Source organism: Pieris rapae, chromosome 20 (assembly GCF_905147795.1).
Source record: "Pieris rapae chromosome 20, ilPieRapa1.1, whole genome shotgun sequence".
Classification (NCBI taxonomy): Eukaryota; Metazoa; Arthropoda; class Insecta; order Lepidoptera; family Pieridae; genus Pieris; species Pieris rapae.
In genome coordinates this window covers 7,418,301-7,434,265 of record NC_059528.1, presented here as the reverse complement: position 1 = coordinate 7,434,265, position 15,965 = coordinate 7,418,301, and the positions used below count along the sequence as shown (strand labels likewise).

At 34.8% G+C, this 15,965-nt stretch overlaps 1 protein-coding gene and 1 non-coding gene across 2 annotated transcripts; both read left to right on the top strand.

Moving 5' to 3' along the window:
* Window positions 1-284: 284 nt before the first annotated feature.
* On the top strand, window positions 285-10,941 carry LOC110999482 (beta-alanine transporter). Its single transcript, XM_045632670.1, has 12 exons — window positions 285-613; window positions 2,884-3,059; window positions 3,843-3,888; window positions 4,988-5,098; window positions 6,013-6,116; window positions 6,691-6,884; window positions 7,400-7,520; window positions 8,135-8,270; window positions 8,561-9,077; window positions 9,390-9,521; window positions 9,934-10,115; window positions 10,509-10,941. Exons 1-12 carry the CDS (start codon window positions 482-484, stop codon window positions 10,683-10,685), a joined length of 2,028 nt encoding a protein of 675 aa, XP_045488626.1. The 5' UTR covers window positions 285-481; the 3' UTR covers window positions 10,686-10,941.
* Window positions 10,942-12,887: 1,946 nt separating this feature from the next.
* Trnav-aac lies at window positions 12,888-12,960 on the top strand. Its single transcript has one exon. It is a non-coding gene; the product is annotated as a tRNA-Val (tRNA).
* Window positions 12,961-15,965: the final 3,005 nt, after the last annotated feature.

The following is a 15,965-nucleotide window of genomic DNA, read 5'->3' as shown; positions in this document are numbered from 1 at the left end:
AAGAAAGTCCAATCCATTGATGTACAGCCGGGAATCGAACATGAGAGCCGCTGAAACCACTAGGCCAACATTGCTTTGTTTACAAATACTTACGTTCAACACTACAACAATTCACAGTGACTATTGTTTTAGTATACAAGAGACTTGTAATGATACCATATTATAACTGTTAATATAATTTTTATGTCTTTTAAAGTGTCATTGATCAATACGCCAATTCACTAAGTGACTGTGGTGGCTTTGCTACAGTCAGCCTAAATTAATCTGCGCATGATTGCGTGCTATTTTAGTGTTTAACGGCAAGCGTAACGAGTTACCCGTATTTTACAACGCTTACTAATTGTCACCGCAAAAACAACTTAAGACTTGGCATTTAAATTTTAACCGATAAAAAGTGTTCGAAATTTAAAAATTCCTTTTTCGATTAAAACAATATCTGTGAAAGTGATAAAATGCGTCTGTGGCGAAAGAATAGGTGACAATGTCATCATGGACCAGAGAGCTAGATGAGGCTTCCATCTTAGCAACAAAGCGAGGATGGTGGCATGTCTTCCTATTTTATTTGCTCTGTGGATTGGCTGCTATACCAACATCATTTTTGGTGTTTTCTCAGGTATTGCTAACATGTGTACTTGTCTCAAATCTACGCATTTTTATTATTTATTAAGGTCAGTGTTTTCCAACGTGGGACCTACGCCCCACAGGGGGGCAATTTGTTAAGAATATTAATATAATATAAATACGATATTAGCTGGATATAGCACAACGTGGAGACTTGAGACTGAAGCTAACCAAATTGGAACCTAATATAAAATCTCTATGCAGCATCTCACTAAATTAATGTAGAAATATCTTTATTTAAATTATTTGAAATTGGAAATTCAGTTTTTCATTGTTTTGAAAATTTACTTACTGTGTTGTTGACAATTTCCTAGTGATATGTTCCTAAAACCTATCATTTAAGTGTCTTAGTAAATAATTTAATGTTTATATATATATATATATATATATATATATATATATATATATATATATATATATATATATATATAAATTATGTATTTTATATAGGGTGGGCATTCGAATTTTAGCTAGGTTCAAAAACACTGATCAAGGACATCGACAAAATATTTACTCATTTAAGTAACTTTGCAATGTACATTTACTATTCAAACAGTAGAACGAAAGAGGACTGGCAGAGAATAATTTTGAGATTTATCTAATACTGCACATGAATTTTGAACATTTGGAGGGTTTGAACGCACAATTAGATCAAATCGGTGAAATCATTATTATTTTAATAAATTTAAGTAAAATTTATTTGAATTTTTCGAAACTTTGATTATTTATCGTATTCTGTTATTTTACTGGAACACGTCAAATGCAAAAAGTATCAATATTAAATTAAACCTTTTAAATCAATAAATTGTTCAGAATACAAACGTTAAGTTCGGAATAATGAAACACTAATATGTTAGTTTGAATTATTAGGTTAGTGCCTATTACCAATTAACAATAAAAAATATTCAATGGGTCCGGGGATTCAGTGCCTTGGGGCAGGGAGGCATAAAGCTTTTATATGAATATAAATATTTTATATTTACATGTCGCATGATAAACAGCCTGTTTGTTCAGGAGCTACTATGCCACGGACAAACAAGCAGTCAAACCTATAATATGCCTCTTTTTTGCATCAGGGTTTGATACATTCGCGGTTTAACTGAAATTTTTTTTTATCGAACAGGGGGCAAACGGGCAGGAGGCTTACCTGTTGTTAAGTGATACCGCCGCCCATGGACACTCTCAATGCCAGAGGGCTCGCGAGTGCCTTGCCGGCCTTTTAAGAATTGGTACGCTCTTTTCTTGAAGGACCTGTGGCAGGGTTCTTTCAAATAACTGGTAAATATGTATATACAAAAAAATAGTATAATTTCCTTTTCTTAAAAAATATATACGTTATAAATAGTATTAAATATACTTTGTTCTTATGAAAGAAATAGGCTTTTTTATTTTATTTATTTATTTAAACCTACACAATGGAATTTATCAAGTAGCTAATAAATCATGAACATATGATCACGTTCGAGCGCGTAGAATAAGAATTTGCATAACATTGGTTGAACTAGTTATGTGCAGGACGGGTTTATGGTAATTTATACTTTGTATTTTCTTACAAAGTATATCGTTAATAGATCACGTATTATTATTTCAAATCGATTCATATAGTAAAGGTAGGCTCCGACGCGCTGATAAATATCATGAGGATATTTCCAGAGTATCGCCGGGGCCCGGCGGGTGACCCCACCAGGACTTAGTTTATGCAAATAATGCCTTTTAAGAATATAAAATTTCCTTTTAGTAATGGAATTTGATCTCCTCTCCTGCCACAGCTTCTCGGTCACAGATATGTCTGATCATGTGCCTATCAGGCTGATGATGCAGGGGTTTCTATGTATTAAAAAAAAATCTATGTTTTAACGAAGTTTTTGTAGGCAAATCCGATCTACTCTTGAAATAAGCAAGTTTTTTAATAAGTTATTTTATTTTAATATTTGTCTCGTGTTTCTTGATGTGTGGCCAGTTTTTAATCGTGTTCTTTAGTTAAATAAATAATTTATTCGCGTTTTTTTTATTAACCCTAAGTGCATCCAATATATACAATTCTCGTGTGACGGTGTTTGTAATTAAACTCTTCTGGATTGGCCTGACAGATTTTCGTAAAATTTTATTTGCTTATCGGTTAGGTCTGCGAATCGAACATCTATTTTTCATCCCCCTAAATGTACACTAGAAAAAGTTTTTATTTTTTGCGTGAGCGCATTTCCAACTAGCGTATAAAAAAAATAGTTAAAAAATTGAATTTTATATCAAATTATATTACAGGTGTTTACAAACGCAACACCTGGACATTGGTGCGCTCCCCCTCCGGAGTTGAGGGTTCTGGACGATGAGCTCTACCGAAACTTGACCGTACCAGAACAACATGGTGTCTTTGACAGCTGCAAAGCATACAGCGTCGATTCGAGAGAGTTCTTTGACTATTTGGAAAGGTTTAATAGGTATTTTCTTCTAATTATTTTTATTTCGTAATTTTTCAGTTAAACTGATTTTTTATACGCTATAAATATAATTATTTAAGTCTCTTTTCAGTAGAGTTTAACATAAATTGTCAGACAGAGATAGAATTTTTATTAAAAGGCTCCAATACTGATTCATAATTGATAAATTTAAATAAATCATATTACGAAAACCTAACACAACACGTTCATACTATAACTAAGATTTCTACTAAGATACTGCAGCCCAAAAAGTCATTTGGCCTCCGAAACTAGACAATCAGTACTTAGAACTCCATCCTTCGAGTTCCTTAATTGTCATTATTCAATTATTATTATATATATTAAAACAATTAGGTCTGGACTTCAGATTTCTGTAGCCGTTTTATGATTATTGTCAATCAAGGCAAGTAGGTGATCAGCCTCCTGTGCCTGACTCCTCACGATGTTTTCCTTTAACATTCGAGCGAATGAACGCCCACATAGTAAGTCCGCAGCCAGAAATCGCATACTGAAGCCACTGTTCTGTCAATAATGCTGATCAACGAATGTTTTTGATATTTTTTTTCTATATATTTCGATGTTTTGTTAATCAGCGTTGTATCGATATAACATATATCTGGATTTTTTTGTCATCTGATCTGTAAATTCACTTGTTTTCAGAATTAATGTTTTTTGGCAGATAACCAAAATGTACATTGTTTTGAAGTTTTAATGACAGAACGATAAACAAAAAAATCAGTCCATTTATTTTAAGATACTGTTAATTTTGAGCTTTTGTTTCAGGTCCCAGGAACTAAACACGAACGAAAATTTTCCATTCAACGTATCTGTAAGAGTTTGGAATTTATATTAGAATAATAATAACTAAGCTTCATTCATTCCTTGAAACAATGATCCACCTTTACAAAATATTCACAAACATAAATAATTATTTATATTATTTCTGCAATGAACTCTTATGGAGTATAGCCCTCCTCCCACTGGATCAATCTCTCTCTGTCCTTCAATATAAGAGTACCTATATATAATACTCTTATAATGATGATGCGTACCAATTCTCAAAAGGCCAGCAACGCACTCGCTATTCCCCTGGAATCGAGTGTCCGTGGGCGGCGCGGCGGCACTTAACATCAGGTGAACATCTTGACCGTCTTGACCTCTCTTTCTTTTTCCTGGTAGTTATTTCCATCTTGTTACCCTGTTTGTCCATCTGCCATTGTTCATGCGAGCTGTGTGACTCGCCCATTTCCACTTAAGTTCATCAATTATAATGCTTATAAAACTGATAAGCAAGATGATAGATGATTATCAAAATAATCATATTAATACATCGTATTTTATGAGCGTTAAGTGTTGTAACAAAAAAAACTTATGACTTTGTAACTAATAACGGAGTCACCTCGTAACAGCTGACAATTTCCCTTCTAAACATTTAACAATGAAACAATTATTTTAACGGATAGACTCAATAGTAATAGGACTTTTTTTAGAAGTAATAACGACCACACAACATAATACACAACGCAAACCTACATATGCTATACGTTGAAAGAGATTATACAAAATAAAAAGTAAAAATAGCGTACCAATTCTTATAAGGCCGGCAACGCACTCGCGAGCCCTCTGGCATTGAGAGTGTCCATGGGCGATGGTATCACTTAACATCAGGTGAGCCTCCTGCCGGTTTGCCCCCTGTTCTATAAAAAAATGAAAAAAACTGCTTTTATATTATGCATTTGTCGCGTTCTTAATACATTGATACAAACCACAGCAGTTTTGTCATGCAACATATTTAATTATTTTATCATATTTTTCGGACCAATTCTTAAAAGGCCGGCAACGCACTCACGAGCCCTGTGGCATTGAGAGTGTCCATAGAATACCTATTTTAATAATGTTTTTCAATAACAGTAGTTTTTTAATTCCAGACTTCAGTTATAAAAGAAGCAATACTAGCTGTACGCAGCAAAGAAGCAAAGAAATGTGACAACGGATGGAGTTTCAGCACAGAGCTATACAAACGGACTTTGGTTACCAAGGTACTGACTGGTTTCTCCAGGTTTCAATTCAACGTTTTAAACTAAACTTTTGGATGTACCGCGCGCACATTTCACCTTGGTTAGCAAAGAGCCACTCACGCGAGCAATACAGAATATAATTCATAAATTTCTATTGAGATAGACCTATTTGTTTGTACACTGTCTGAGTGCATAAGAGTTGCTTGCTATATTGTTAGTTATAAGGTATAGGCATATAAATTTAATTTTTTAATGTTTACATGAAGGATAATTGGTCTGGGAATTATTTTGGAGTTCTATCGAAATAGTAGTAACTGTTAAGATAGAAAAATGTAGTGGAATAAATAAATAAATACATTTCTGGATGATAAAAATATCTGGTGACTTGGTTCAAAATCTCTTTCAAAAAATAGCTCACCAAAGTTCATACCCCTTGAATAAAAATACAAATTACAGTTTACTTTCTATATATAAGTTCTAACTGTCATTGCATATATTTTCCCATAAGCTCCAGTAAAAAATATTACCATTTTGATAATAATTCACACTGTAACCTGGTAAAAACACGACAACAGTTTCTTTTTGTCTCTTGATTTGCCTATTAAACAAGATACGACATTAGAAACTCCTCATCGAAGTCATTTTTGTTTTCACCATCTTTAGAAATGGTTGCAGTTATCTCGTCTTCTTCCGATATTGTGTCAGTCTATGATGTTTTATAATTATATCCTACTATGGAAAATTAATTTATGTGAGCCAAATTGTGTAAGGCAAAAATAAAAACTATGTGATAGTATCATAAAGAAAATTTTATATTTTGTTAAAGTTTGGATTGCGTTTTTAATTCTCAACTATGCATAAGTTACGTAAGTAATGTTAGTTTACATAACTCGGGTAGTCAAATTAAAACTATACATATTTTCTGAAATTTTCAGTACTTATTGGTGTGCGATGCTGACTGGTTACCACGTACCAGCAATGCTTTATTTTGGGTCGGATCTATCTTTGGAAATCTATTTTTTGGATGGATGTCTGACAGGTACTCGTTTTATTTTCTTTATATTCATTCTAAATGACTGGACTAAATTTTACATACAAGAGCTTTATTGATAGAAGCCTTCAAAGGAAAAAGTAAAGTTTTCGTTATCATATTTTAGCTTTTCTAAGCAAGTAGGCGATCAACCTTCTATGCCTGACACACACGCCGTCGACTTTTTGGGTTTGGTTGCTGGTAACCCACATTGTTTTCCTTTAACGTACGTGCGAATGTTATTACACACTCAGAAAGTTCATTGGTGCACAGCCGGGCATCGAACCAACGACCTCAGACGGTGACAGTCGCACGCTGAAGCCACTAGACGAACACTGCCCCTTTTCTCTTATTCCGTGGACTGTCCTTCCTTTAATCAAGGACAAATAATAATAGTGTTAGCCTAATGGCAAGAGCACTGTCATCCCTTGCTCACAGCAGTGGTAGGTAGGACGACTGTGCACCGATGTACCTTCCAGTCGGGTACAAAAGGCTGATCCACTTGCCTATAAGATTAAAGATAGAGAATGGCCAAGACCAAGAGATCTAGTGATTTTTCCAAAGAGACTATTTAATTTTTCAGATATGGCAGACGCCCCACAATCCTGCTAATGATTCTTCTTCAAGTGCCTCTATCAATCGCCACTTCATTCCCTGGAAATTACTGGATCTATGTCGTGTTGAGGATATTCTGTGGATTATTCTTTCCAGCATTATACCAGTTACCATTCATACTTGCTTTAGAATTAATGCCGCCAGCGCAAAGAACAAATGCTGGTAAGTTGTAGTTAGAAGACAAATGTCGCAGCCAACAAGCTATGTTAGCCGTTCAATTAACAGCCTAGCCGTTTAAACACCTTAACGTCCATCGTTCCACAACATAGCCATTCTTAAGGCAATTCCTGCCGCGCGCTGCCACCAGCTGCCCACTGAAGTATTTTTGAAGCAATTCGTCTTAGGGTCCTTCAAGAAAAGAGCGTAACAATTCTTAAAAGACAGGCAGCGCGCTTGCGCGTCTTCCGGCAGTGCCAGTGGCCATGGGCGGCGGTGACTCTGAGCATCAGGTAGCCTCCTACCCATTTGCCTCCTATAACTTAAAAAAAATCGGTGCCGTTTAACTAGCGGCCTATACCTATATCAAATCAATTTCCGTACTTGATAATAACCCCCTATTCTGAACTTTTAAAGAGAGTGAAATTATTGCATATGTCTAATTGCTAAAAGTTTTATCTTTTCTTGAGCATCAGCTGATCCTTCTCTTACATTTATTTATTAAAGCCTATGTTTTTCAGGAATCGTTGTTGGCATGCTGTTTGCAAGTGGAATGTGCTTACTCGCACTTCTAGCGTATGCCCTTCGTGATTGGTTCTACTTATCACTAGCAACGAGCCTGCCATTTCTACTATTATTCGGGTATGTTATTCTAAAAGAAAATTAATTTTTATTGTGAAACGTTCGTTAACCGATTTAAACTCATTAATAGCCTCACAATGACCACCACTGATTAACACATTAAGTGCTCTTTTCTAGGATCCGAGCAGGGTCATAGTAGCGATGCCGCCCACTCGGCTCCGTGTGAGCGTCTCCTTCATTTTTTTCTGCACCTAATGTGCTGCATGCTGACCACTCGGATCCGATTTTTTTAACAAATATAATAATATATATTGATCAATCACCATAAAAAGTTTTTTTTATCATCGCCGAGTCGTTTTAGAAATCTGGCAGTATTAATTATCTGCTATAATTATTATCATCTTTATTGCTACATTATGTTTTTTTCCTCACCTATGTATATCAGACAAGCTCTGTCTTTGAAAAAAACTTGTCACAACCCTTTCGTCATAAATAAAGTACATTATATACAGAGTCTTTCAAGTTGACTTTTTGACATTATTTATTTTATTAGAAACCCTACTAGGAAAAATTTGTTAGTGTGTGATATTGATGAGTTTATGTAATACTTTATAATGGTTCTTTATTAAGTTGGTTCATGTAAGCCGTAAATGTAGATAAAACTGATGTTTCAGATACGTCTTTATTCTGCCAGAATCACCTAGATGGTTGGTTGGGAGAGGGAGAATCGCTGATGCTGAGAAGGTCTTAATAAGTATTGCTAAGAGAAATGGAATCACTCTGCCACGAGGTTTCTTACTGGAGTTACATGTAAGAACATTATAATAATTATTAAGTATATGTTTTATTTATAAAGTAAAGTTTACCTTTTTCTCTATAACGAAATCATATCTTAAGTGTTTATAAGAAACGTCTTCGTTTTAGCGTTTTTCCTTCAACTTACTTTGCAAGTACACCAATAATTTTAATTAATCAATCTGAATACCAAAATTAATCGGAATCGAAAAATCCAATCACTGTTCTAGTAGTAGTATTAGGCAAGTATTGTTGAACCTTGTAAAATGCTTTATTACTGTCAACCATATAACTTTTAATTTTAGAAAACATTAAAAGAAGAAGATGACATCGAACTATCCAATGGTCGAAGGCCGAAAATCAGAAGAACATCACTCCGAGAAGAACACATAGAAAGAAGAATAAGTAATATGCCAACATTCAAACCAGATTTTAAAAGAATAGCCGAAATTAATGAAGAATTAAATGAAAATTCTTTGTTAAATGCCAACGATAATAAAAATGACGACGGAAGTGAATCTCAAGCATCAAATAATGAAAATAGCATAATTTTACAAATGAGTACTTTAAGACGAAAATCAATACAAATAGTGAATAGACTAATAAGTATTGAAGATGATGATTTCGACAATAAAATAATGGACGATCAAAATTCCGAAGGGGATTGTGAAGCTTCGCTTTTAGATATATTCAGATTTCCGAATATAAGAAAGAAATTCTTGATTCTTACCTTCAATTGGGTAGCTGTTGGTGTGGCTTATAATAGCTTAAGTTATAACACACCCAATTTAGGTGTTGATGACTACTTAGCATTTTTTATTGGTAAGTACTTTGAAATTTCATCTGATTTTTAAGGCATTTCAACTATGTTTTATTTATCGTCGGCGTCGAAACTCACCACCTCACCTCTGTTTTATTCACTGATCAGACTCTTATAAGGTAAATAATAATTTAGAAAATATACTGTAAGTATAGCAAAACTAAAATCCGTTCCGTTAACTTTCTCACCGTACCTACTTACTACGTTAATCGGGAATCTAGAACGTAGCAAAGACACATACTGACTTCAATAGATGTGAAGTGTATTTTTGTGAATAATACCAATTTATATCTTATAAAACTAAATTATTTTAGGTGGTGCTGTTGAGCTACCCTCTTATTTCATAGCATGGCGTTGTATCGAAAGGTATGGAAGACGATGGGTATTTTTTAGTTTCGCTACAATTGGAGGAATCGCTTGCGTTTGCTGCGGATTAGTACCTGAAGGTATATATTTCTATTTCCTAATTGTATTCAAGGATACCATTACAACTAATGATTTGAAGGAATGAATGTGATTATAGAACGTAGACCAAATAGATCAGAATGAAAAAAGAATTTGACGTTGTCACTTCAACAATTTGAAGTTGAGAAGTTCGGGAGAAATGTTACAATTCGGTTTATTTATTTATATTGTAATTCGTAATCGTTCAAACAATTACGAAAGGAAAACGTCAATAAAACTGAAAAAATATATGTCTGCAGTTTTGTTTTGTAATGTAATGTATACAAATACAAAATCAATGCTAACTTACCGTTAAACTAGTCCTTAAAATATTTTTACAAATTCAAATGAAGACAAAAAAAAAAGAAATTTGTTACATCTCAAGAAGTCATGACAATAAGACTGTTTTTTTAGATTTACCATGGATAACGGTGTCCCTTGCGATGCTGGGTAGACTATCTGCTGCTGCTTGCTTTGCTGTATTCTACATTCAAATTGGGGAGCTTTTGCCCACTGTTTTGAGAGCTCAAGCAATGGGTGCCTCTTCTTTCATTGCTGGTGTTGGTCTACTGGCCTGCCCTTATATTGTATACTTGGTAAGTTCTATGTTCTCATTGATTGTTGAACTCATCTATCTACTGTAAAGAATAACCTTATGCAGTCATCTGAATGATTTAGAATGATAATAATAAAGCCTGTTTATTTAAAATCTTTACAAATGTTAACAATGCAGTTTAAATTTTTTACAATATAATTTTTTTCTTGTTACTTATAACTTCCTTCAGCAACATTAATCAGATACTCTTCACGGGTATGCCCTCCTCATTCATTAAATTTCTCCATTTACTTCCTGATAATGCTTCTATATCTTCTATCTCCCTTTTTTTGTGACTTCTCTTTTTTATATTCATTAAAACAATAATAAATTATTTTGAATATTTATTGTGTATTGTTCTTTTGACAACTTGGAAAATTTAAAACATTTTCAGGCAGTGATCTTCAAAGCATTACCATTACTCATCATTGGTGTACTAAGTATAGCCGCTGGTTTCACATCTCTATTTCTACCGGAGACCTTGAACCAGCCATTACCTCAAACCCTGGGTGATGGAGAACTTTTTGGAAGAGACTTTAAGATACTCAGCTGCGTACAAGAAGAGGAATGATGATTCCAAATTTAATCAGTCCAATTATGTCAATTAAATCATTTGTTAATAGTTAACAGTCACTTGAACAATTGAATGCCACTGGCTCAGTTTGTACCTAAGCTTATGGAGGCCATTTTACTTATTTTATTTTTAAGTATTAAAGTTATTCAATACCACATGGGTGCTCTGCATTCAAATGCGATTGAGATTCACACTATTGTTACAGTAACTTTATCATTAATGTTAATTTTTATTATACAAATGTATAAAAATGTATAAACGCTTTTTATTTGGTTATACACCAATACACCAGAACCTCCCCTACAGCGCGGAATAGGAAATCGCGAAGTGGGTATATAACATATACGCATTATATAGCGTAAAACCGTTTTTTAACAATTCAAAAACTAGCAAACAAATTTATTAAAGTTATTAGTTTAATTTACAACATCACAATTAATGAAACAAATGCAAAGGTTTTGACAGCTATCTTCGAGATCGGACTCAACAAGTTAAAATAGGAAACCTTTACAGTGAAGAAGAAAATGTTTTATTTGGTGTGCCGCAGGGGAGTGTGCTTGGCCCAACGCTGTTCCTGGTGTACATTAACGAACTATGTAACCTGCTGGGCAGCGGAGGGAAAATATTCTCCTATGCGGACGATACAGCTATTGTCTTCCATGGAGAAACTTGGGAATCCGTACGCCAGAATGCTGAACGAGGTCTTGCCGTTATATTTGACTGGCTAAAGGCTAATTTGCTGACCCTAAATATTCCAAAAACCAACTTCATTTGTTTTTCTCCAAGTCGGAGATCTAAACCGGGTGCTACTTTTGGGCTTGGGATACATGAGTGTGCGGACCACTATACACAGAAGTGCAACTGTCAAATTATTCAGAAAGTTACCTCTACAAGATACTTGGGCATCATTATTGATGAATGTCTATCATGGCACTCACACATTTCTACTATTATATCACGAGTCAGGAAATTGATATGGATTTTCAAGACGCTACGCCATGTGATGTCTCCTGTGATACTGAGTAATGTTTACGTTGCATTAGCTCAATCAGTAATTACGTATTGCATACCAGTATGGGGTGGTGCCACAAAAACTAAACTTCTTGAGCTGGAAAGAGCGCAGCGGTCTCTAATAAAAGTGATGTATTTTAAACCATATCGATATCCCACAGTTAACTTGTACAGATCAAGTGGATTGTTATCGGTAAGGCAATTATATCTTTTAAATGTCACCTTATATCTGCATAAATGTGTTCCTTTTAATTCTGCTAGCCAGGATACAAGACGGAGTGGTAATGTGGCCCGCTCCGTAATGGTCCATTCAAATTTTGCCAGCCGTCAGTACGTGAGTCAGTCTGCATATATTTACAACCAATTGAACTCTAAACTCCGACTTCATCATAGAGTTTTGTATGATTGTAAAAAGGTTGTAGTAGGGTGGCTGAGAACTCTAACATACGAGGAAACTGAGCACATTTTGGTTCGAGTTCGCTAGTTTGAGACGGGCCGTATTATGAACTTGACAGCGTGCACACTCGCTCACACACAGCACACACATGCACACATACACACACATTCACACACATGCACACATACACACACATTCACACATTCATAGATTAAGTTAATTTAGATTTAGATTTAGTTAAAGTTTGTTTAGTTAAGGGAAGTAGCGAGCCAACCCCAACACAAGTGTCTCTTGACTACTTACGGGGGTTGTCTCATACTCATTTAATGATGTTAAAAATTTGAGAAACAATAAAAATTTTATTATTTATTATTATTATTATTATTATTAAATGCAAAGGTAAACAACTTATTATGGACGTGAGAATTCTCCGCGTCATAGGGAGGACAGAATAATAATGAAAAAATTGGCATTGAGAGTGTCCATCGGCGGCGTTATCACTAAACATCAGGTGAACCTCCTGCCCGTTTGGCCCCTGTTCTGTAAAAAAAAAGGGATTACTGCACTTACATTAATAAAACGAAACTGTACAAACAAATATTTAATAAAAAAATTCCCAGAAAAAGTAAAACAGTACAAAAACTTAATTTAGTTAATTATTCAAAAATAGCCAACATTTGACGTCTATTTGAAAGATTTATTATCTTTCAAATAAACGTCTATAAATCATTATTATGACAATAATTAATAGTTCTGTATTATGATTTTAAATTTTGCAATAATCAGTGTCGGTTTCCGTGGTGTAGCGGTTATCACATCTGCCTAACACGCAGAAGGCCCCCGGTTCGATCCCGGGCGGAAACATAGTTTTGTTTTTCTTTCTTATTTTTTAAGTTTAACTACAAATAATCTTACAATTTAGTTTAATCGCATGCATTTATTTTTAATATATTTTAAGATATAAGCATAGTTATTACCGAAATAATACAGTTTGTGGGATTAGTAAAAATAAAATATTCTTTTATTGAATTAATGATCATTATTATTGATACACCCATCGGTTAATTTCCATCTAATTTGTATTAATTTAGATTTAGACTTCTAGGACTGATATCTTTACCTTAAAGTGGTAATAGCGTCACCTATCGTAAAATAGCAGTACTACAATGTAATTTTACCTGGTAAATTCGACAGTTATTCTTGCTACACGGGAAAATGTGCTGATTAGTTAAGTAGAAAGCTAGAAAACGTAACACTACTTTTAATTTTACCAGAATTTATTTTTATTTTAAAATCTGCAGTTAAGCGAGCTTTATAATCTAAAACCGTGATCTATCTTCAAATAGCAACACAATAGTATTACAAACCATCTTCGTGATAAGCGACATCTATAATAATATATTTGTACTTTAATCTTTAGTAATTTAGTTGGCAATAAAAAGATGGCGACAAGAGTCTTACAACAAATATTTGATTTATAAAATACTCATTATTTTAGTTAGTTCTAGAGTTTTTAAATTTAAACCGTTGGATTTTCTTGGTTGTACATTTCTTTACACATAACCAGCAACTTTACACATACTATCATACATTTTATTTGTCTTTGGACCAATAAATATTTTAGCTTTTAAAGTTGCTTTGTTTTGACTCAATTCTTTGAGACTATTTCCTACACAATACCTTAGCCTTTATTGGTTGTGCCTTTTCGTTTATAGCCTGGTTAATGCTTTTCGATTAACTTTCCTATTTCAGTATTTGTTATATTTATTTTACGTGCCACGTCTAAACATAAACAATCACATCTTATAACACAGTTTTTCCGAAAAGAAGCTGTTATTTATTCTATCACACTTGCATAATATAAAAAACTGTAAAATTATTGGTTATATTTGTGATAATAGCAACACTTTTAAATACATTTATGACCCCTAAATGCATTTATACTGATTTAAGGCAACCATTTGGTATAATCGATCCTCGCCCATAGAGTTATAATTTTCTCTTGGCAGGGACTAATCCACGAAATCTACCCTCGCTTACTGTTCAGGAGGAGTGTGTACTGTTATACCTAAAGGGAGGTTCTTCGACCAGTCCAACCTTTGACAGGCCCGAAACTCAGGTCAGGCTGTTTTGGCCAGTGTGGTTTAGTAAGGCGCCTTCTCCCGACTACGACTAGCGCAAGGGCGTCTCCTGAACCCTGATTGTCAATCGCCTGAAGGACAGGACGGAAGCTCAAAAGAGTGCGCCAAGTACAACATTAAAAGTGGCTCAATTTTTTTAGAAATGGAATCTCGCTGTTGGCCTTTACAGCTCAGCTCGCGCTGTTTTGGTGAGCTGAGCTCGGCCTGAATGGGTGGTTTTCCCTCGACTCGCGCCAGAGCGTTTCCTGTGAAACTCGAACCTCGGCTTGTGCCATCGCGGGGTAGTCAACCGTCTGAAAGGCCTTCCCCGGTGAACGCGGTTTTTTACCCTAATCTGTTTATGGCTACTATTATTATTGGCCGCGCGCGGGCGGCTTTTAATTCGTCGTTAGCTATGGTAATTGGATGATCCGGATCCGTTAATACGTGTCGGGGCCACCTACGAGCCTTTTTGTCGGGAATAGGTAGTAACTAGTAGCTGATGCTTTTACATCATCAACGGGTTGGGATGGTGTGTAGTCTTGTCAAAATGGCGTGTGGATGCCACCTTCATCCATTGGGCTATGGTAGGGAAGTGACTCAAGACGAGAAGTTGTAAATATATATTATTATGCTTAGTTGGAAATACTTCGTTAGCGCATTTTAGGGTTATGACGTCATCGCAATGATTTGTAAACACAAAAAAACGTTTATTGTTTCTCAAATTTTACGTTACATGACTATGAGATAGTCCCCGTAAGTAGCCAGAGACACTTGTGTTGGGGTATAAATATAAATAAACACAGATTATATATGGATTTAGCTTCACACACATAATATTACATTTTAATAAAAAATTGGATCGTCAATGCGAAAGAACAATAAACCTGTCGGTAAAGCACAAGAGAATGCAATCTCGTGACATATCACACGATAATTAGAATTACTGTATGTTGCGTAATGATTGTGAGTAATTCTCATGGCTCCTATTGGTGGTATTTATTTAAAATTACGATTTACTTCTTCGTAATTTCTGATCATACGGTCCAGAAATTACAACCTTGATTCCAGGCAGGAATACTTAGGTCATTTTGGACACGCAAAAGTTTTAGGCTTGCGTTAGTCGTTACCATTTGATGGGCATTTTGACTCCAACTAATAGTAGTGTTAAAGAAAATTACTTTATTATACATAATAAAAAAAGGATGTTTACTTGAAAGAGAAAGCGGGAGCGGCTAAAGGCTACCTCCAGTTTTTTCCATAAATGTCTATCCATGGTTTTCTTTCTCCATTCTCTTCCTGCTAACAATATCTTCTATCCACCTTTTATTACATGTTGTAGTTAGCACTGCAGATTTCGTACCTAAGTCTAAAGACGAGTTTGAATGAAAGAAATCAATCTGATCCTGAACTGTGACCCCGTATGTCAAAATCCAATAAATTTTTGACGCACGGAAATTCAGGCTAAGTTGTTTTTGAATCTTATCCTGAAACTCCAGTCAAAAAACGCGCTCTGGTATTTTTTTTAAAGATGGAATATGTTAGTTTTAGTCTCTCCAAGTTTCGTAAGGTAAAGAAGGTGTGATTTTGCCAAAGAATTATAAATAAGAAGACGGACTTTATTAAAAGATAAAATAGCCTCTGGTATTTTTTTTTTTTTTTTATAGAACAGGGGGCAAACGGGCTGGAGGCACACCTGATGTTAAGTGATACCGCCGCCCATGGACACCCTCAATGCCAGAGGGCTCG

What these genes read in the sequence shown, in the direction of transcription:
- LOC110999482 (XM_045632670.1), top strand. Translation starts at nt 482, where the DNA reads ATGTCATCATGGACCAGAGAGCTAGATGAGGCTTCCATCTTAGCAACA. An exon ending in AGCGCAAAGAACAAATGCTG is followed by an intron (nt 6,885 to 7,399) that starts GTAAGTTGTAGT and finishes TATGTTTTTCAG; the next exon opens with GAATCGTTGTTGGCATGCTG. An exon ending in GCCCTTATATTGTATACTTG is followed by an intron (nt 10,116 to 10,508) that starts GTAAGTTCTATG and finishes AAACATTTTCAG; the next exon opens with GCAGTGATCTTCAAAGCATT.